This window comes from Vipera ursinii, assembly GCF_947247035.1.
Source record: "Vipera ursinii genome assembly, chromosome: 1".
Classification (NCBI taxonomy): domain Eukaryota; kingdom Metazoa; phylum Chordata; class Lepidosauria; order Squamata; family Viperidae; genus Vipera; species Vipera ursinii.
Window position 1 is genome coordinate 336,557,423 of NC_139512.1, and position 22,489 is coordinate 336,579,911.

The 22,489-nt window shown below is 41.1% G+C and overlaps 1 protein-coding gene across 1 annotated transcript in view; it reads left to right on the plus strand.

Annotated features, from left to right (window-relative positions):
• Nucleotides 1-2,116: 2,116 nt before the first annotated feature.
• Nucleotides 2,117-22,489, plus strand: part of FKBP6 (FKBP prolyl isomerase family member 6 (inactive)) — a gene marked incomplete at both ends in the record, with an annotated part of 67,810 nt that continues 47,437 nt past the window's right edge. Inside the window, 8 exons of the mRNA XM_083379446.1 lie at nucleotides 2,117-2,203; nucleotides 3,618-3,732; nucleotides 7,590-7,679; nucleotides 7,855-8,057; nucleotides 10,756-10,875; nucleotides 12,220-12,414; nucleotides 14,162-14,271; nucleotides 15,719-15,810. Coding sequence (XP_083235572.1) covers nucleotides 2,117-2,203; nucleotides 3,618-3,732; nucleotides 7,590-7,679; nucleotides 7,855-8,057; nucleotides 10,756-10,875; nucleotides 12,220-12,414; nucleotides 14,162-14,271; nucleotides 15,719-15,810 — 1,012 coding nt within the window. The remainder of the gene's footprint in view (nucleotides 2,204-3,617; nucleotides 3,733-7,589; nucleotides 7,680-7,854; nucleotides 8,058-10,755; nucleotides 10,876-12,219; nucleotides 12,415-14,161; nucleotides 14,272-15,718; nucleotides 15,811-22,489) is intronic.

Below are 22,489 nucleotides of genomic sequence, written 5' to 3' on the forward strand. Positions count from 1 at the left end.
CCAGTCTCTACAATTTTCTTGGCAAGGTTTCAAAAGTGGTTTGCCATTCTTAGGGCTGAGAGTATGTAGCAGGTCCAAGGTCTCGTTGCTGACTTTGTGCTTTAGGTAGGACTACTAATCATAGTCTCCTGGTTTCTAGCATGGGGCCTTAACTATTGTTGGAAGAATCATGGTTCATCATGGTTCATCCAAGCGGGGAATAAACATGGCAACTGCTTTGGGAAGAAGGTTGTAGTTTATTGCAGAGGAAAGCCAGACAGAAAGATGGATCCAACAGGAAAAAAAAAGGGCTGACCACATGTGGGTAGCGGGTTTTTATACCCCCTGGACTCTATTGTTTGGAGTTATTTCCTGTTTCAAGCTTTGTATTTCCTTTGTCACGTATTCTGTCCTGAGCCTAGGTGTGCCCCTCTAGGAATCTTGACGGTTGTGGGTATGTCCTATTATGTCTCCTGCTTCCCTGGGGCTGTGGATGATGTTGACTCTAGAGATCTTTCTTCCTAATCCCAGTTTCCTGACAAGATTATCACATCTGCTTTCCCACAGACTTGGTTTCTGCTTGGGACAGAGAGACTTGGGGACAGGGTTGGTTTCTGCTTTGTGTTTTAGGTAGGACTACTAATCATAGTCTCCTGGTTTCTAGCCTGGGGCCTTAACTATTGTTGGAAGAATCATGGTTCATCATGGTTCATCCAAGCGGGGAATAAACATGGCAACTGCTTTCAGTGGCGTAGCGTGGGGGGTGCAGGGGGGGCCGGCCGCACCGGGCACAACATCTGGGGGGAGCGCGCTCGCAGCTCTCTGCCCCTGCCTGGCTCACTCTCTCTCACTGCAGTGCTGGCTTTGCGAATCTGATCCGAGCCGCCGGGTCGGCGCCCACTGTGGAGGGGGGGTGCCAGGCGTGCGGTTAGGGGGCGCAAATTACTTGCCTTGCCCCGGGTGCCGACAACCCACGCTACGCCACTGACTGCTTTGGGAAGAAGGTTGTAGTTTATTGCAGAGGAAAGCCAGACAGAAAGATGGATCCAACATCTTTCTGCCCTTTTAATATTTCCTTCTCTGGGGAGCTGACTTCCCACACTATATGCCACAGTGACTCTCCACAACAATCTAAATATCAATTCATGCTTTCTCTCATATCAGTTCCTAGAGCACACAATTCATAACAGAGTTACAAAGTGCTGTTTCCCATGCAAAAAAGTTCTCTTAACTCACCTGGCCCACTTTATTTTGTGCTATAAAGCAGAAAAAAGAGAAAGAAGCCATATTATGAAAGAGAAAGGCTCGAAATCCATTTGAAACTACGTATTATTAGCCTCACTGAAGCTGAGAATACAAAACACAACCTTTGGAGTTTGAAAAGCCTCTTCAAGGTTATTTTCAAAAGCACAAGAAAGCAAAGACAAGAAAGACAGAATATATGCCACGTGCTAATGTGGAAGTAAACAGCAAACGTGTAAAATGTCAAGAGACAGAAGTGACACTGGCTGCATTCCCAACCCACTTAATACGGTTGTAAACTAAACACGCTAAGCCGCAAACAACTAAGTTTGTGTTTCGCATGTTGCACCTTAAGATGTGTAACTGACCTGCTTAAGAGTGTTTTGCATGCACAATCATTAAACTACATATCCGATATCAAAAAGATTAAACGAGTATTATGACCGAATACGGCCCATTATGTTTTTCTCCTCCTCTTCCCTGGAGTTTACATGATAATATAGCTCTCAGCTCTTCCATTGTTCACATAAGTTTCACGTTGCAGTTTTCTGTTCATATTTCAACACATTAAACTCCCCAGACGTCAATCTGATTGGAATAGGTGATTTAAACAGGATGTTTACATAAGAAGAAGCCAGGTTCGACAGTTAAGCGCTGCAAAGTCCCAGCTTGCAGGATACTCCCAGGGCCTTCCAATTTAAGCCCTCAAAGTAAAAGCAAGCGGCTACGCAGCAGCGCTTGTAAGACTGCGCCGGTGGGTGGCCTGACATCTCGACTATTACTCGCATCCGATTGGTGGAGGGCAACGATTTGGAGGGACGCCTTCCTATTTCTTCTGGCGGGAAAGGGGCAGACATTAGGGGGACCGTCGCTTCGACTGCTGCTTCGGCAAGCCATGGAGAGGAGGCGAAGCGGCGAGCGATACTGGCAGGGCAGTGGAATCGATCTGCGAGGAGGAGGCACCGGGGTGGGAAATGTCGGGGTGAGCCGAAGGAAAACGTTTCTCGGTGTCCTCCGGCCCCTTTCTTCACGGCTGCCGGGCCCCCCCCTCTCAATTCCCGCCTTCCGATGAAGCCGCGAAGGAAGGGGTGGCCCTCGACAGTGGCTTATGCCAGCGTTTCCCAACCTTAGGAACTTGAAGATGCGTGGACTTCAACTCCCAGAATTCCCCAGCCAGCATAGCTGGCTGGGGAATTCTGGGAGTTGAAGTCCACGCATCTTCAAGTTCCTAAGGTTGGGAAACGCTGGCTTATGCGGACTGGTTCTGCTTTGACGGGGATGGAGCCCAAGTGTTTTTGGAAAATGGATCCCGATAGCTCTCGGTGTTGCTTCGTGTCAGGGTGCCATACCGATATACAAGCTGGCCTTGAAGAGGGTGGTGTTTTGTTTTTTTTTGTGTGGCCCAAATCTGGTAGATTTATCTCAAAAGTCGCATCATTTTGGAGGTACTCCTGGGATTGAATCCTAGGACCTTCTTTGCTGGCCCTTCTTTCCTCTTAAATTATTTTATCTCGCATCACGTATCTATGGACACATAATGTTGGTTTCTTCAGAACGCATGGGTTTTCACATATTAAAATGTAGTTTGCTCAAAAACCTAGAGTTGCCTAGAGTTCCCACATTTCATAACCAATATTTACAAACCGTGGTTAATGGACTCTCTGCCTCCTAAGCAAGAACTAATGACATTAAAGCTAGCATATGAGTTGGCCAGCGTTTCTCCCTCCTTCGCCCAAAGTCAAGTGAATGTGCTTTATATCAAAGAGTATATGTGAACTGTTTTAGTCAACCTTTTGGTTATACATCTTGATAATTTTAAATGTGGTTTTATTGTAATTTACTATTTAAGCCAAATGCAAAATATACAATATAAGTCCTTACATGGCATGGGTCCCTAATACCTCGGGGACCACCTGCTGCCGGCGTCAACTCCCCTTCGCCCCGTGCGTTCCCACAGAGAGGGCCTCCTCAGGGTGCCTCCAGTCAGAGAATGCCGGCTGGTGGCCCCCAGGGGGAGGGCCTTCTCTGTGGGCGCTCCGGCTTTGTGGAACCAGCTGCCGGTTGAGCTCCGCATGGCACCGGATCTCCGCTCCTTCCGTCGCGGGTTAAAGACCCATTTATTTGAACAAGCTGGCCTGGCCTGATGGGGAATCACTTAGGGTTTTAATATTTATATATATTTTTATTGTTTTTATTGTGGGCAATAATTTAATTCTTTTTTAATTTTTGTATTTTTGTAGTTTTAAGATATGCCCTGTTCACCGCCCTGAGTCCTTCGGGAGAAGGGCGGTATAAAAATTTAATAAATAATAATAATAATAATAATAATAATAATAATAATAATAATAATAATAATAATATTACGCTTAGCATATTCTTATGTTCATTGTTCCAAGTCTTACCAGTGGTTGGGTCAACGTATGCAGGATATTACTGGTGACAGAGGAGTCTTGAAAGAAATAATCCGAGATGGCTCTGGTGAGACAGTCCCTCATGATTCATCAGTATTAGGTAATGTAGTTGCATTGATTTGTTTGTGGCTTTAGGGTCTATTGAATATTGATATTGTATTATGTCTATTTTCCTTATTTAAATTAAGTGCTAGTGAAGGATAATTAAACGAACAGATTTTTAATTAGCAAATGAATCATGTTTTTAAATTAATATTTGTACCATATGTTCTGAAAAATTAGGCAAATGATCATTAATTAAGAGGTTCTTAAGGCTGCACTGTGCTTTAGATTCATAGGTAAAAAAACGCCAGAATACTCACACAGCATTTGTGTAACAGTACAGGTAAGCTAAAGCATATGTGCCTCGAATCTATCCTAGAAACTTAAGCAAGATACCTGACTCAGTCATGTCCTTGATGTAATAGTTTGGAAGTTATTGCTACTATCACCTTTCTCGTGGCATCCTTCCCCTAATTCCACTCTTGTGTGTGTGTGTACAAGAGAGAGAGATGAGACTCCCATAATTGTTTTTTGACAAATAAAAAGGAAAAAAATAGAAATCATATTGAACCACCTCCTGTCCCTTTTAAACAAGTAGTCCTCAACTTATAGTTTATTTAGAGACTGTTCGAAGTTACAATAGCACTGAAAACAGTGACATGACCATTTTTCACACAACTTTTGTAGTATTCCCATGTTCACGTGATCGAAATTCCAGTGCTTGGCAACTAACTCATATTTATGATGGTTGCAAGGTTCCAGGGATATGTGATCACCCATTGTGACCTTCTGACAAGCAAAGTCAATGGAAAAGCCACATTCATTTAACCGTATTTTTAACAACTCTACATGGGGCTACCCTTGAAGACCACTCGGAGGCTCCAACTGGTACAGAATGCAGCCGCGAGAGTTGTATTGGGAGTTTCCCGATACTCCCATGTCACACCTTTGCTCCGCGAGCTGCATTGGCTACCAGTTGTCTTCCGGGTGAGGTTCAAGGTGTTAGTAATGACCTACAAAGCCCTTCATGGCATGGGTCCGGAATACCTCAGGGAGCACCTGCAGCCGGCGTCAACTTCCCTCCGCCCAGTACGCTCCCACAGAGAGGGCCTCCTCAGGGTGCCACCGGTCAAAGAATGCCGACTGGTGGCCCCCAGGGGGAGGGCGTTCTCTGTGGGTGCACCGGATTTATGGAACCATCTTCCGGTCGAGCTCCGGATGGCGCCCGATCTCCGCTCCTTCCGGCGCGATCTTAAAACCCATCTCTTTAAACAAGCTGGCCTGACCTGATGGGACGGGGTGGGATTTTTATAAATGGACTTCAATTTTTAATCTGTATTCATTTATTATGGGCATTGTTTAATCACGTTTTAATAATTTTTAATTTTTGTGTCTAGTTTTTATGTATTGCCCTGTTCACCGCCCTGAGTCCTCCGGGAGAAGGGCGGTATATAAATTAAATTAATAAATAAATAATAAATAAATAAACTGCAGAAATTCACTTAACAATTGTGGCAAGAAAGATAATAAAATGGGGCAAAACTTATTTAACAAATGTTTTGCAGAAATTTTGGGTTCAGTTGTGGTCATAAGTTGAGTACTATCTGTATTGAGGTAACTAGAGCATCAGCCCCCTTTCCGTCCTCCATTTGGGAAATAGACTAACTTGAGATAACTAAAATCAAACTTTATTTCAAAAAATGGGGGGAAATGTAAAATTCCCTTTTTTAATTGGATTTAATTTTATTCAGTGGCAAATAGAGAACTGTTAGAATCACAGAAAACAATTTAAAAGGATGTCCCATTGCAAAAAATAAAAAAATGTAAGACTTTGGGACATTTGCAGAATGCACCCGGTCTGGCTCTAAGGAGCATGTCTCTTGTAAAGTAGCTCCAAGTTTCATAAAACAAGTATTGAGCTTGGATAGAAAAATAAATACCAAAGACAATATTTAAATAACACAGGTAATATTTAAATTCTAAAATTTTCTGACAAGACTGTTTACCCATATCTTAGGAAAAAAATGGATTCCTAAAGCAATCTTGTAGAGGAAGTGTTTGATTTATGAGCACAATTGAGGCCAAATTTCCACTGCTAAGTGAGGTAATTGTTAAGTGAGTTTTGCCCTATTTTATCAACTTTTTGCCACCGTTGTTAAGCAAATTGTTGCAGCTGTTAAGTGAATCATGCAGTCATTAAGCAAATCTGGCTTCCCTCATTGCTGGTCAGAAGCCAGCTGGAAAGGTTACAAATGGTGAGCACATGATCCTGGGACATTACAATTGTCATAAATGCATGCCAGTTACCAAGCGCCCGAATTTTATTCATGTGAGTATGAAAAATGGTCATAAGTCACTTTTTGCAGTGCCGTTGTAATTTTGAATGGTCACTAAATGAACTGTTGTAAGTCAAGGAGTACCTATATTTGTACAGCGATATTAGATTATCTGTAGGTATTAAATTACATAAAACCAAAGCTCACATTAAGAATTTGAGATTTGTTTTTTACTACTGAAGATTTCTGGTCAATATATAGCATAAAAGCTATACAAATAAGTATAAAATATAAAGACGGAATCTAAAACATGCGTCCCCAACCTGTGGGCCACGGCCTATTGGGCACTAAGCTATGTGAATGGCTGGCCCGTGCGTGTGTGTATGTGTGTGCGCACAGCCCCACTCGCACAAGCAGCGTTGTGGGTGTTCACAGCCCCACTCACGCGGACAATCAGGGTCCCACTTGCATGAGTGTCGTGGGCAGTCACAGCCCCACTTGTGTGGGCATCGCAAGCATTTGTGACTCTGCTCACGCGAGCATCGCTGGTGTTCGCAGCCTCACTCATGCGAGTAGTCATGGCCCCACTCACGTGAGCAATGGGGCGCCTGTGTGTGGACATGTGTTCACCCCCCCCAAAAAAAACCCACTGACATTGAGGAATGTTGAAGAAAAGTTTATTGAATTGATGTAAATGTAGTTGCAGTTGGTTATTGTATATGATAATACAGTAATTATATTTGATAAAACTGAATGAGTGTTCCAATTCATATTGTCTGACCCCAAAACTATAACAAATATATGACCAAAAACTATAATATGCATTTTTGTACCTTGGTACAATGTTTAATAAAGGAAGAAAAATGGATGAAGAATTTTTTAAAAATACAAATGCTTATAGGATAGTTGGTGCTGATTAGTGAATAGTCCATTAGGAGGAATCTGTGTGAAATAAAGTAAAAGTGACAGTATATACATGTTTCTGCTTATATGCATATATGGAAATAAGTGCATGTGGAGGAACAAAAGATGAGTGTAATGGGAACTGAATACTTATGAAATGTGTGTAGAAAAAGCTGCAGATGTCAGGTTAAGAATAAATGGGCACTGAATGAATGAATGAAATACAAAATAGAGTGGCAGGTACTTTTGAAGTGGATTGGTCATATAAAGAGAATCAAAGAGGTTGAAATCACACAAAAAAGGCAAGATCAAGAAAGTTGTGGTTGGATAGAGTTGATGAGATTAACAAAAAGAAAGGTGTCAAGTTTAAAGAACAAAACAGCGTGTGTGGATATGGTAGAAGCAAGGTTGTTTGCAAGAATAGAAAGTTTTGGAGAAGTATAATGAGTGTTAGTATAAAAAGTATTTCCCCCTTTTTTCTTAAGTTATTTGTCTTTCTTTTAATATTTCTTCTTCCACTTCTGCATTTTGCATAACACCATATTCTGTATTCCAAAAGGGAAAAGCGAAATGGATAATGTGTTCCGTGATTAAGGAATTTAATACAATTCCAAGCATCAACTTCAAAGAAAACATAGCAAAACTATTCCTAAGCAAATTTATGCGGATGAAATTAAATATGTTCAATGCTTTTCATTGAAACTTATTTTGTCTCCTCTGATTCTGATATTTTCAGTGAAATTTTCAGGATATTTGGAACACGCGGACAGACCCTTTGACACAAATTGGTTCAAGAAAAACCCCAGACTCATGAAACTTGGTGAAGGTGAGGGAAAGATAAATGAGTTAGTGGATATAAATATAATTTGAGTTTAATCTAATCAGTAAATGCTTACGTAGATATCTGATCTTGTGCATTGTAACACTTTATCCTCGGCATATTCTCCATTGTCACTTCTTGAATTATTTTCTGTCACTCATTTTCTGTTTTGTTTTCTTAGACATTACTCTAAGGGGTATGGAAGCGGGATTACTCACAATGAGAAAAGGAGAGTTGGCAAGATTTCTTTTCCAGCCAAATTATGCTTTTGGAACTTTGGGTTGCCCTCCTTTGATTCCCCCCAATTCCACAGTCTTGTTTGAAGTTGAGCTTTTGGACTTTTTGGACTCGGGAGAATCAGACATGTTCTTTGGCCTGTCTCCTGTGAGTAGTTAAATTTATATCTAATAGCCTGTATTAGTACCATTCAGTTACATCTTCTGAAATAAGTTAGAGCAGACATGTCAAACACAAGGCCCGGGGGGCAGATGCGGCCCGCGAAGTGGTTTCCTGCGGCCCATGAAGCCATCCTGGAAACAGTGAGGGAGCAGCCCCCGCTGCCTTGGCCCTGGCCCAGAGACCCTCCTTCTGCCAGAGACCCCCAGATCTGTCCCACTCCTGCCCAGGCCCCCATAGGCACCCTTGATGCCAACGATGTAGAGCTGGCCACGCCCACCCAGTAGGCCATACGCACTCTAGCCACGCCCATCCAGTAGGCCACGCCCACCCAGGCCACACCCACCTGGCCCCCTGAGGGCAACCGCAATTTTGATGCGGCCCTCAATGAAATTGAGTTTGACACCCCTGAGTTAGAGGTTTTGACATATAATTTATATAGCAATGGTCCTTGTGAAACTATTTTTTACAAATAAGCCGCTCAGCGTCACCTCAAACCATGAGATGGGCAGCATATAAATTAAATAAAATTAAAATGTTGCCACTGAGTTGCTATTGAAGTTGGAGATTGCTCTCTGCCATCACTGTAGGAAAAGGGAAAGCATGAGAATTGGAGATAGCCGTTGAAGGGCCAAAATAATTAAAGACAAGGCAGCTTTCCCTGCTTCTGACTTGTAAAAATCAACTACCTTGTTGGTCTCACATTCAATCTAAGAATGGGTAGATCTTGGCAATTTTCTTTTCATGCATACTTATTGCTTTCATGTTTGATCTTAAGTTCTTTCCATATTGTTTATGAAGAAAAATGTTGATTTTGATAACACTAAGAAAAATGAACCAAACAAAATTATCCCCTATTTCTAGCCAGGATACAAAAACACCAATCGGTCATTAATACATAGTGTCAAATCTTGTGGGGGTTTTTCCCATTTAGCTCTCTTGAATATAGCTGGAGGGGAATAGACTAATGGGAAATAAATAATAAATCACAGATAATCCTTGATGCTTGTTAGTTTTGCTGCTGTTATTGAGTGATCAAACTTTTCAGTTTATGGAACTTCCCTAAATGGGCATTTACAGTTACTCCTTGGGTTACAAATACTCATTCAGTGACCATTCAAACTACAACAGCGCTGAACAAGGGGGAGTTACGATCAGACTTTGAAGTTGCAGCCATCATGGTGTTGCACGTTGGCAATCCAGGCACTTGGCATCCAACTTGCTGCTAGAATGGTTGCAGCGATTTAAAGTCACATTATCACTATTTGCAACCTTTCCTGCTGGTTTCAAGTAAGGAAAATCAAGGAGGAAGCCAGCAGGAAGTTGCAAGTTCCTCTGGGGTTTTTTTCCTCCCAAGGAGCTCCCAGATGGTATGAGGATCTCATACTCTGTAGCACCCACCCACACTCTGGCCTGTTTGTCTGGAATGCAGTTTCAGTGCCTGTTCCTATGTCACGGACATATGAGGTCCTCAGAACCCACGTGGTCCTTGCTTAATGATGGCAGCGGAGACTGCCAAGATGGTTGTCATTAAACAATGCAATCACACGATGTCTTTGCATGCTTAGCAAGGATAGGAAGCAAGCAATTTCTGTAGGTCATCTCTCCTTTGCCTTTCCCTCCACCCCTTCAGGGCGGATCGATTGGAGAAGAGATTTCAAGAGAGTAAGCTGTATGCCTACAAAACTTGCTTTTTTCTCCCCATTCGCCTTGTAGAGTGGACAGATTGGAGAGGAAGAGATTTAAAGAGCATAGTTTAAGCTACGAAGCATGCATGTGGCTCTCGGCCCTGGGCTGTGGCATGATCACGTTGCTTTCAATGTGTGCAAGACAATAAGCAGGGACCTGAGCATTCCAAAAGATGGAGGACTGGTTAGGAAGCAAACAAAAGTCAAAGATGTGAAAGTGAGTAGTTTTGTCTCTTTCCAGCTGGAAAGAGTTGCAGTCACATGATTTTCCACTTAGTGATATTTCGCTTAGCAACAGAGTTGCCAGTCCCAATTAGGTTCATTAAGTGAGTCTACCTGTATCTAGTGGTGTAACTCTGAAATCCCGGAAGAAAGTATGGCATGGTTTTTTGGACTTCAATAAGGACAAGTCTTCCTAATTTCTGCAGGATTACAAAAATGAAACCAAATTTCCATGTGATTCCAGTGTTTCCCCATTAAGTCTAAGATGACTATTAGTAATTAGGCTGCCTTTTTATATCCTGTTTGTAGAAGACAAAATCGCATACACCTACTTATACATTTTCTACTTCAGCTGATATATCTTCATATAAGTCATGATTAAATTTACATTCTGACTTATAAATGTCAAACGAAAAGGCAAATTAATGCAAGTCAAATTATTTAGCAATGATACCTTAACAAAAAAGGATACATTTTTGCATTTTTCTAAATGCCGGAAGAGTGGGCCAAATATACCTTGCTTGGTAGAGAGCATTCCATATTCTGGACAAGATCCTCTCCTACCAGTATGTTCACAATATCACTGAGCTCCTGATAACGGGAAATAATTAAAATGGTCCCTAAAAATTGGGTAGACTTGTAGTAGGAGAGGCAGTCTTAAGCCATTTAGGGCTTTAGAGAATTAACTTGTGTAGGTTTCCAGTATAACAACTCTAGCTTAAACTTATAACTTTTGGGACTAGTTTCTCTAACTAGATTGTTGCTTCTCTGCATAGGAGCATCAGGATACATTTCCACTGGAGAAAATTATAAAGATAGCAGAAACAGAACGTGAATTTGGCAATTATCTCTTCCGTCAGACACGTTTCCTGGATGCCAAGGAGAGGTACAAGCGGGTAAGTAACATTCGTGGAATACAGGAATGAATCACAAATTACACCTAGAAATTTAAAATAGAAGTATGTAGTACATCCTACACAAAAATCTTCTCTTCCTATTTACACCAAAATGTGAAAATTTTTAAGCCTATGCAGTCCTAGGCTGCATCAACAGAGGGATAGCATCAAAATCACAAGAAGCGATAGTACCGCTCTACCCAGCATAAATGAGGCCACATTTGGAATACTGTGTTCTGGTTGCCTTGATAGAAAAAAGATACTGAGATTGTAGAAAGAGTGCAGAGAATAGCAACAAAGATGATAAGGAGTCTAGAGGCTAAACGAAACAGTTAAGGGAACTAGTTATGTCTAACCTGACAAAAAAAAAAGGATTAGCAGTAACATGATAGCTGTCCTCCAGTAGCTGAGGGGCAATCACAAGGAGGAGGGGGCCGACTTATTATCCAAAGCACCCTTGGGTGGGACTTGAATCAGTGGGTGGAAGCTTGTTAAAGAGAGATCCAGTCTGGAACTAAGAAGTTTCCTGACAATAAGAACAATTAAAATAATGGAACAGCTTGCCTCCCAGAGTTATGTGTGCTCCATTGCTGAAGGTCTTCAAGAAAAGATTGGACAGGGATTTGTCTAGGATACAATAAGGTCTGCTTTGAGCTGGGGTGGGTGGGTGGGAGATGGGCGGGCTAGAAGACCTCCAAGGTTGCTTCTAGCCCTATGATTCTATAAATGTAAGCTCTAGAAAAATGCTGCTTTCTGGAAGTTGTAATAAACATCAGATTTTATACATGCTATCTTGCAGTTGGTATGGTTCTATCATAGTCTTTTAGAAATACAAAGCTAAGTAAAAAAAAAGTCACAGTTGATTGGAATCATCATTTATTAAATGTTGGTAACCTTGAGCAGAATCTGAAAAGAATGATTTTTGTTTGAGCACTTGTGAATTTTCTAAAGTCTTTTCCCCAAAATTAATAAGATTTGGGGACAGCTACACGGAAGAAACAATAAAATTGTCGTTTAAAAGCCTGTGTGGTATAGAGTTAAGATGGTTGAAGAAACCCAGGCTCTAGTGCTACTGTAGAAGCCCAGTGGGTGATGGGACCATTCATTCTTTCTCAGCCCAACCAGTCATGAGGAAAAAAAAAGTGGGGTCCTTAATAGAAGGTAGGATAAAACCTTTAATAAATAATACATAAACATTTATTTGAATTCTCTCCCAAGTCAGCATCCATACTACCCAACACACATGGCAGTCAGTACATTTGTCGAACGGGAGCATTTCGAGCAATTCTCTTATCACAGATCTTTTTGCTGATGTAAGCTTATTGTTTTATTTCTATTCACCAGGTTTTTTCAGTACTCAATCGTATATGTGCCAAAGAGACTGTAAAAGACAAAGCTGATGCTGCCAGGCTTCTGGTTCTCCTGAACTTATCTTTTGTTTGCTTGAAGTTGGAACGTCCAGATCGAGCCCTAGTCTATGGCGAAAAAGCCTTAGAGCTAGATAAAAAGAATGCTAAAGCCCTCTTCAGATGTGGCCAGGTAAGGAGGTTGTTTTTCTCCCCCCCCTCATTTTGTATATCTAGCACAGGGGTGTCAAACTCAATTTCATTGAGGGCCGCATCAGCATTGCGGTTGCCCTCAGGGGGCCGGGTGGGTATGGCCAGGGTGGGCGTGGCCTACTGGGTGGGCGTGGCTAGAGTGCGTATGGCCTACTGGGTAGGTGTGGCAGCTCTACATCGTTCGCATCAAGGGTGCCTATGGGGGCCTGGGCAGGAGTGGGACAGATCTGAGGGTCTCTGGCAGAAGGAGGGTCTCTGGGCCAGGGCCAAGGCAGTGGGGGCCGTTCCCTCACTGTTTCCAGGATGGCTTTGCGGGCCGCATGAAACCACTTCGCGGGCCGGATCTGGCCCCTGGGCCTTGTGTTTGACATGTCTGATCTAGCAGAATTCTGAGAGTTTTTTTTTTTAATGTCAGACTAGCTTTCCTTCCTGCTAAGAAATTGTTAGGACAGGTTTGGGTATTGGAAACCAAGAACTAAGAGTGTATTAAAATGTTTCAGCTTCTTCCAACATCATCTGACATAATTACTTGGTGTTTCATATTGTAAATTTCATATTGTAAATTGACTAAAGACCTCTGAAATCGGCACAACAATCCTCATTTTAGGATGTGGGTGTTTCCCAAGTTTATTCACCATGAGATACTTAGACAGTGTCAGTGAATGTCATCAATATATGAAGAGATTTAAAGTAAATGATTTTAACAGTAAAACAATTTTGTGGAGAATCTGCTTTACTCTTTACAGATTACATTCTAGTATACGATGTCTAATTATTTCTGCTTTACTTTCCTTATACAGAAATCTCACTTTGGAAATTATGTTAATATTTTTGCTTTCCTGTTTCTAATCTAGTTAACATCTGTTGACAGAAAGCCAAACAAAAGTAGTTAAGCAATGATTTAAATTACATATCTAATCCATAGTTTGTTAAAACAATTCTTACTTAAATAAAATTTCTGGGAATGCACAACCAGTTAAACCGTGACCCATGATTTACAAACCACAGTAACTAGATTTACACAATATTAAACCCATCTTTTAAACATGGGTACTAATATGGAGACCATGGATGCTTAGTGGCTGCAGATCTCTGATTTGCTTGTAAATATATCCAATTTGACATAAACAATGGTTTGCAGAAAGTTTTCTAGGGGTGGGAGGAAATAATCTCACCAATTTGACTTGACAGATTGTCTCGCTATGTACTATTTTTTGATAAGTTCCCCCTCCCCACACTGTATAGCCCTCATTCTTTATGTGTCTGCAGCGTGCCCTCAAAACTGATGTGTCCATTGTATGAACCTATCATTATGTGCAAGACTTCTAGATTTTTTTAAAAAAATCCCATTTATATCCCGCCCTTCTCCGAAGACTCAGGGCGGCTTACAATCTAAAGCACAAATCAATGTGCTTAGCAATAGCCTTCATTCTATGTATATGCCTGCTAATTAGGGCTTTTGGGGGGCCCCAAGCGGCATTTTTACAAAGTCAGCTTTTTGCCCCCAACAATCTGGGTCCTCATTTTACCTACCTCGGAAGGATGGAAGGCTGAGTCAACCTTGAGCCTGGTGGGACGCGAATTACGATCAATAAGGCAGAATTGTAAAGAATTCCAGCTTGCTGTATGAACCTGACAAAAAAAATCCTTTACCTTGTTTTACTCTTCAAGAGAAGTGATCAAACTGCAATTGCAATTTACATACATTCTGCATTCTTAATTTCCAGGCATGCTTTTATTTGGCAGAGTATGAGAGAGCCAGAGAGTTTCTGGTAAGAGCGCAGAAAGAACAGCCCTTCAACCAAGATATTAACAATGAATTGAAAAAGCTGGCCAGGTGACAGAGCACTTACTTGACTGCTATATTTCTGTAACAAATTAGCTGAATTGGAAACTCACTTACCACTTAGATTCATGGTAATGGTTCAAACGTATTCCTTGTAGCTATTCAATCCTCTATTCTTCTAATGACTAAAGGTATATTGGACTGAATAAGGGAGCATAGCAAACAGGCAGAAATAGCACTAGTTTACTACAAAGTATAAGTGACCCTCAACTTTCAATCATAAGTGAGCTCGGAGTTGTAGTTGTAAGTTGTGGCAATAGTTAAAAAAAAATCACTATGTAACCATGCCTGATTTTATGACCTTTTTGTGGTGGTTGTGAAGCAAACACCTTATTAGCAATGGACATTTTTGCTGGAAAACAAAAACAAAAGCTGAAAATTATAGTCATAAGACAGGCCCTGCAAATGACCGTAAATGTGAGCCAGTTGCTGAGCACCTAAAATGTGATTCAATGACTGAAGAGAGATGTGTGGCCACCAGGTCATAAGCAGGTCCATCCATAAGAGAGGTCGATCATAATTTCAAATGGTCATTAAGTGACCAGTTGTTAAGTGAGGACTACTTGTAGGTTAAATCTCTTTGAGATAGTGAAGCCCACTGAAACACTGATCAAATGCCAATAAAAAATCTGTTTCACTTATCCAGAGTTTGGAAACACTCCTCTTAGGATATGGGAAAGTTTCCCTCTGAAGCTCCTTGCTTGTTTCTTTAGATGATTTCCCACTCTGTTCTTGGTTTTTTCTGGATAACACAGCTGAAAAATGCCTTTATTTGGACAGACTAAAATGCATTTTCCCCTTATGCTAGACAGGACACTTTAATACTAACTATCTTTATAGCCTTTCAACAGAAGGCTAGAAGGGAGAATTTCATTGGTTCTTTCAGCTTAAAGGCTTTTGCAAACCTACTCACAAGAGAACAGGCAAGGTTTTGGTTGGCTTTTAGCACAACTGGCTTCTTTGTTTAGCAAATATTTTCCTTCTGCTTTTACAAACACTGGAAGTCTTCTGGAATTTCATGCTTAAAGGGTCATTTACCAAGTGGTCATTTTATTGGCCTTTGGAAATGTATTAATACAGTTTAAATGATGCACAACATATTCAGCTGTTAAATTATTAAATTAATTTTAAGTGTTATAAATAAAGATAATACAGTATAAATGAGAATAGAGCTATTAAATTTCATTAAACGATGTTCATTATATTCAGCTGGAGACCTCAGTTGTGGCTTCTGATGAGTATTGCACTAAAATCAGTCTGATTTTAAGGTTCATTAAACTAAGTGCAAACCCCAGTTCTTGATGTGATTAGCCACACTCACACAGTTCTCTAGTTCCAGAGTAGACAGTTGCATGTTTAGACTCTGTTTCAAAATGTCTGCTTTTTAAAAACAAACTGATGGCATTCCAGTGCTGAAACAATTTGCTTTAACTTGCAGCTCTTACAGAGATTACAGGGTGAAAGAGAAGGAGATGTGCAGTAAGATGTTTGCCTCACTGAATTTTCATTCATCAAAAGCAAACTTGGAAGGTAATAGGATTGCTTGGAGAGTTGGAGGTATTGGTCTTTATGTGGTTCTGGATTGCATCTTGAAGATTTACTCTCTCTTAGGCATATACACATCTGTTTATGCGTGACAATTGCATAGATCATTCAGTGCCTTGCTCCTTGACAAGAGCATGCCATTCATTTATTCTGCAGTTAGTCAATGAATAGAACAGAATAGAATAGAAGCTGGAAGGGACTGTTGTGATTCAGGGTCAGCCTGTGGGTTCGGCAGTTGGGTCGGACGACTCAGAGGAGGAGGAGGGGGGTGTTGAAGACCTTGCTGAGGGGGTTGAAGATCTTGCTGATGAGAGCCCTCAGCCAGGCCCCTCCCACTTGGTCACCACGGAGACCCAGCTGTGTGAGCCTGACAGCGTGGATGAAGATGACCCACAGCTGGCCCTGTTCAAGGACGCCCGACGCAGGAGGCAGTCAATTAGGAGTAAACAGAGGAAGGCAATGGGGCTTCTCGGAAGGAGGCAGAGAGAAGCCACGCCCTGAACTCTATATAAGGGGAATGTGTGGGGAGGGCTGGTTTGCTGAAGGCAACCGCTTGGATAGTTCGTGTTTCTTAAAGCTCCTGTTTCTTGGTTCGTGTCTTGTTTGTTTTTGTAGCTATAAATTTGGCAGGCGTAATTCCAGCCTCTTGCCGTTTGTAAAGGGGTTGTCCCTGCCTTTTCTGCAGGGCCGGTAGCAGGCTGGTACAGAACAGGGACCTTGGAGGTCTTCTAGTCCAGCCGCCCACTCGAGCAGGAGAACCTATATCATTTCAGACAAACTAAGTGCAAACCCCAGTTCTTGATGTGATTAGCCACACTCACACAGTTCTCTAGTTCCAGAGTAGACAGTTGCATGTTTAGACTCTGTTTCAAAATGTCTGCTTTTTAAAAACAAACTGATGGCATTCCAGTGCTGAAACAATTCCAGTGCTGAAACAATCACTCGAGCAGGAGAACCTATATCATTTCAGACAAGTGACTGTCTAGTCCAGGGGTCAGCAACCTTAAACACTCAAAGAGCCACTTGGACCCGTTTCCCAGAGAAAAGAAAACACTGGGAGCCGCAAAACTCTCGGGCGCTCGCACGGGGGAGCTTGATTGAAGAGTTTAATTAAAAAGAAATAGAGGCTGCTGTGCATGAGTTCTCTCTCCCCCCTCTCTGTCTGTCTGTCTGTCTCCCCCCCCTTCTCTTTCCAATCTTCTGCTCACCTGGCAAGCTGGCTTCATGCTGTTCTCTGACAAGCTCAAACACATTTGTTATTGGGCTGGCTCTCCTGCCCTTGGAGAGAGAGAGAAGCGCAAGTGCCTGTCTCTCTGTCTGCTAATGGCGGAGGATGGCTGGGAGCCGCAGGAGAAGGCTGAAAGCCACATGCGGCTCCAGAGCTGCAGGTTGCCGACCCGTGGCTTAACCGTCACAAAGAGTTAAAAAACAATAATCAACATTTTCAAACTAAGGTCAGTGACTGACCAATAGGCCTAACCTAGTCTACATGCTTAGTCTATAGTGGGATTTAGTTATAGTAAACTATGGAAATAGCCATGACTAATATTACTATCTAGTAAGAATGGACAGCTGCCAATTATCCCAGATAGTTGAAGAAACTATAAAAAATGAAAACAGTTTGATTCTTATGCAGGGGTGATTAACATTTTGGCCATTTAAATAGAATGACAGGTGGGTGTGTTAGGGGTTTGATAGCAAAGCAACGTTTAAGTCTAAGTACAGATAAGGTGAGATGTGCCTCAAAAATAGCAACTGTGAGAGGGACCTTGGAGTCCTAGTGGACGATCACTTGACTATGAGCCAGCAGTGTGCAGCAGCAGCCAAAAAAGCTAATACAATCCTGGGTTGTACAAACAGAGGGATAGAAACAAGAACACACAAAGTATTAGTACCGCTTTATAAAACCTTAGTGAAACCACACCTGGAACACTGCAACCAATTTTGGTCACCGTACTACAAAAAAGATGTTGAGACCTTGGAAAAAGTTCAGAGAAGAGCAACTAAGATGATCAAAGCCTGGAGACTAAAACATATGAAGAATGGCTGCAGAACTTGGGTTTGGCTAATCTAAAAAAAAAGAAGAAATAGGGGAGACATGATAGCCGTATTCCAGTATCTGAGGGGCTGCCACAAAGTAGAGGGCGTCCAACTATTCCCCAAAGCACCAGAGGGCAGGACGAGAAACCATGGTTGGAAACTGACCAAAGAGAGAAGCAACCTGGAATTAAGGAGAAACTTCCTAACAGTGTGGACAATTAACCAGTGGAACAGCTTGCCTTCAGAAATCGTGGGTGCTCCATCACTGGAGGTTTTTAAGAAGAGACTGTAGGGTTTCCTGCCTGAGCAGGGAGTTGGACTAGATGACCTCCAAGGGTCCCTTCCAATTGTATTGTTGTTATCATCATCATCATCGACTTTTTGGGCTTGATTTACCACCATCATGTATTTGGGAGGGAGTGATTTCCTTCAAGACTAATTTTATCTGTCTAGTACTAGCATGACAGTAGGAAATGACAAAGGCATTTGTTTATAAATGCAGATATAGTGATCAGTAAGAGAGCAGAATTAGGAATAGTTTTCCGTGTAACTTGCATGCTCATTTCCTAACCTAACCTCGTAAAGTATTAACTATACTATTCATTGTTTCATTGTCTCCCCTCATCCAGTTCCTTGCCTTTCCTTCAAAATTAAAAGTTTAATTAGAACTTCAATGCACTGATTTAAAGACACAGGGTCTTGGTAACTTACTAATTTACAAAATTTCTGTTACATCATTATAACATATTGTTTATAGTTTGACAAAAGAAATTCATAAAGATTAAGTCATTATATACTGCTAATTTCAGAATCTGGCTGTGCAGAAGAAAGCCGAACTTAAAACAGAAGGAAAACCATTTCACTTTACCTATGATGCTTTTTTTTTAATATATGGAAGAGCTATACTTCATTTGAAATATTCAAGATGGCGTGAATTGTATAGTTTTATATGCAAATAAGCACCAAGTTTGCATAAGGAATACTCTTATTAGTGACATTATGTGGAAAAGAAGACTCATTGTAAGAGGAACCCTGTCTCCAGTGAAACATTGATAACTTGGAGAGAAATTTGTTTTCCCTGTAATTTCCTGCCCTATAGGATTAGGTACCTTAGGAGGATGTAAGTTTGAAACCATTATGTGTTATGATTGTTTGAGAATGCTCTTAAAGGGTGATATTCATGAGTTAGAAAAATAAAAATGGCTTGAAAGAAAGTTTCAGCATGTTTGGCGTCTTATTTATTATCCAAGTTCCTTTTGATGCAAATCATAGAAATACAAAGGTTCTCATTTTTGCCTTATGAAAACAATTCTTGCCTAGGGCTTGAAATTGCTGTTTATGGGTTGGATAGAGGGATACTGTTTATTACTGGTTGTTTTTGTGAAGCTGCCTAGAATGGGAAATGTTAGAAATATAATAAATAAAATTTAATAGTATAACACCACAGATTGTTCTAGATCAGGCATGTCAAACTCGTGACGTCATGTGACGTTGGGTGATGTATCGGAACTTTTTCCCCATCGCCGGCCATGGGGTGGGGGCGGTTTCGGTGTGATGCATCCGGCCCATGGGCCAGCAGTTTGACATGCCTGTTCAGCTTGGTGACTGACATGAACTCTTACATTATACGTGGTGGCACAGTGGTTAGAATGCAGTAATGCCGGCTAATTCTGTTGGCTGCCAACTGCTGGGAGTTCGGCAGTTCACCGGCTCGAGGTTGACTCAGCCTTCCATCCTTCCGAGCTGGGTAAAATGAGGACCCAGATTGTTGGGGGCAATTTGCTGACTCTGTAAACCACTCAGAGAGTGCTGTAAAGCACTGTGAAATTGTATATAAGTCTAAGTGCTATTGCTATTAATGCTGTTGCTACAGTACTAGTATTTCTTTAGGTTGCACTGGCAAAATGCAATCATTTTAAAATGTGTTTAAAAAGAACAGTGGATGGGCATTAATTACATAGACTTTGCCTTAAGCAGAATTATGGGCATATTGTAGTAAAAGCAGTGTGAAAATTGGTGGCAGCAGGTGGCAGCAAATCCCTTCCTAATTGGCTTTTATAATTATAATTTTTATCTTTGCTTTAATATATATTCTCAGATGTATTCACTTTCACACATACTGGTTAAAATTCTACAAAATACTGAATATATTGTGTGAATTGTATCTGTAAATATATCATTTAAACATGCTTGACTTAATTTGATTAATGGGTTATTTTGAAGAACTACTTTCAATTTACAAAATACAGAACACTGGACTGTGTCAAAATTAGTAAACTGATAATGGGACTGAAATCCTCTCTGTACTTTAGAGGGGATTGATAGAAGGATGAATTTCCATGCATGATGGAAATGCTATTCTTGGGACTAGAATTTCTTTCAATTTTATATATTTAGTTCAGAAAGTCTAAGGACTAAAACCTTGAAATTTATCATGCTAAAATACTGTAAAATGATACAGTGTAGTATTGTGTCATCCTAATCATGCAGTTTCTCAGCTTACTATCTATTGAACATATCTAGAAAATTCCTGGAAGTGTAATGAGTAGTTGTCCTTTCTCCAAGTAACCAAAACTTTGAGAACCTATATACATTTTTTCCTGCCTTGAGCTCTATCACCTCCCTAAAAATATCTGTATAATTATGTCCATTAATTTTCCTGTGCTATTTTTATGTTTCCACAGAGCTTCTGAGACACTTTCTTCTCTTCTATTGTATTTTATTTATTAGATAGCTGCCCACCTGATGTACAAGGCTGTGAATGGTTCATAGTAATTAAAAACAATAAAAAATATAAACTCAGCAAACATGCAACGATATTTAAAACTTCAATCTATCCAGCTCAAAGAATATCTCTTACTTTGAAGATATTTAAAACTTCAATCTATCCAGCTCAAAGAATATCTCTTACTTTGAAGTTTTTAAATCACACTTTAGTCCTCACCCCAATCAACATGTGCTTCAATTCTATTTTATTCCTGCATGGAAGTTGCTTGGCTTTCTCCCACTTCATTAAAATTACATTTGTAACTTCTACAGAACAAATACCACATTTTTCTCTGCTTGAATTTATAGGGTTGTTGGAAGAATACATCATGTATATGAAGTTTTTTGAATGAGGCTCAGTTTGGGAAATTGAGATAGATTAAAGGGGTGTGATGGCTCAGCGGTTAAAGACACAGCTTGTCAACTGGAAAGCTGACAGCTTGGGTTCAAGAACCAGCACTCTGTGACACTGAGCTCACGTTATTTTCCCCAGCTCCTGCCAACCTAGCAGTTCAAAAATATGCATATGCGAGTAGATAAATACTGTAGGTACCACTAAAGTGGGAAGGTAACACCATTCTGTGCACCTTGGCATATAGTCATGCTGGCCACATGACCGCAGATAACACTGGCTCCCTCAACTCCCTCAGAAATGGAGATGAGCACCACCCCCTAGCCTAGAGTCACACACAACTGGACAGGGAAAACTTTTTTTAGAAGGAGAGATCAAAGGAACTACTTTACTCAGTTCAATTAGCTGTGGAATTGGCCATCAGAAAATACATCTTGAAGAAACTAATAGGGACAATCATAGAACAGCTTCATTAAACTGAGCTGAAGAACAGGCAATATTTACTGATTTATTTTCTAAAGGTAAAGGTTCCCCCGCACATGTGTGCTAGTCGTTTCCAACTCTAGGGGCCGGTGCTCATCTCCGTTTCAAAGCCGAAGAGCCAGCGCTTGTCCAAGGACGTCTCCGTGGTCATGTGGCCGGCATGACTGGACGCCAAAGGCGCACGGAACGCTGTTACCTTCCCACCGGAGTGGTCCCTATTTTTCTACTTGCATTTTTATGTGCTTTCGAACTGCTAGGTTGGCAGAAGCTGGGACAAGTAACAGGCGCTCACTCTGTTACGCAGCACTCGGGATTCGACCCGCCAAACTGCCGACCTTCTGATCGACAAGCTCAGCGTCCTAACCCACTGAGCCATTTATTTTCTATCCTGCCTTTATTTTCACAAGGTGGTGAACATATCCAATGCACCTTTCTTCTATTTTCCCCACAAAATAATCCTAGAAGATTGAGAGTGTGCTGCCACTAGAAAGCAAATATTTCATCTACAAAAGGTGGTGGTGGGGGGAAGTATTATCCAAGAAACTACAGAGCTGTTGCCTTGATCTCTATACTGGGCAAAGTCCTTAAACAGAATATAAAGGCAACAGAATTGTGAGCCCTTGGGAAAGCATCCTGTTACAGGAGTTAGTGCGGGCTTGTTGCAAACAAATCGTGCCAGATTTAACTTAGCTCCTTTGATAGGGTTATTAGCTTTTGGGAGATCAAGGGAATGCTGCAGACATAATATATCTCAACAGAGCTTTGACAGAATATCTCCTATTCTTAACAAGAAGGTAAATATAGATTAAAAGATATTATTGTTAAAGGGACTCACAATTGGCAGTAGGACTACTCAAAGCATTCATTAATGTCTCAACTTCAGCTTGGAGGAAAATATTGAGAGCAGTGAGCTGCAATGAAAAGGATGAAATTTCACAGCAAGGTAAAGTTCTGCATCTGGGAATAAAAACAGGTGAAAACATAGAATGGGGAACATGTAAAAGAGATCTGAGTGGTTGACCA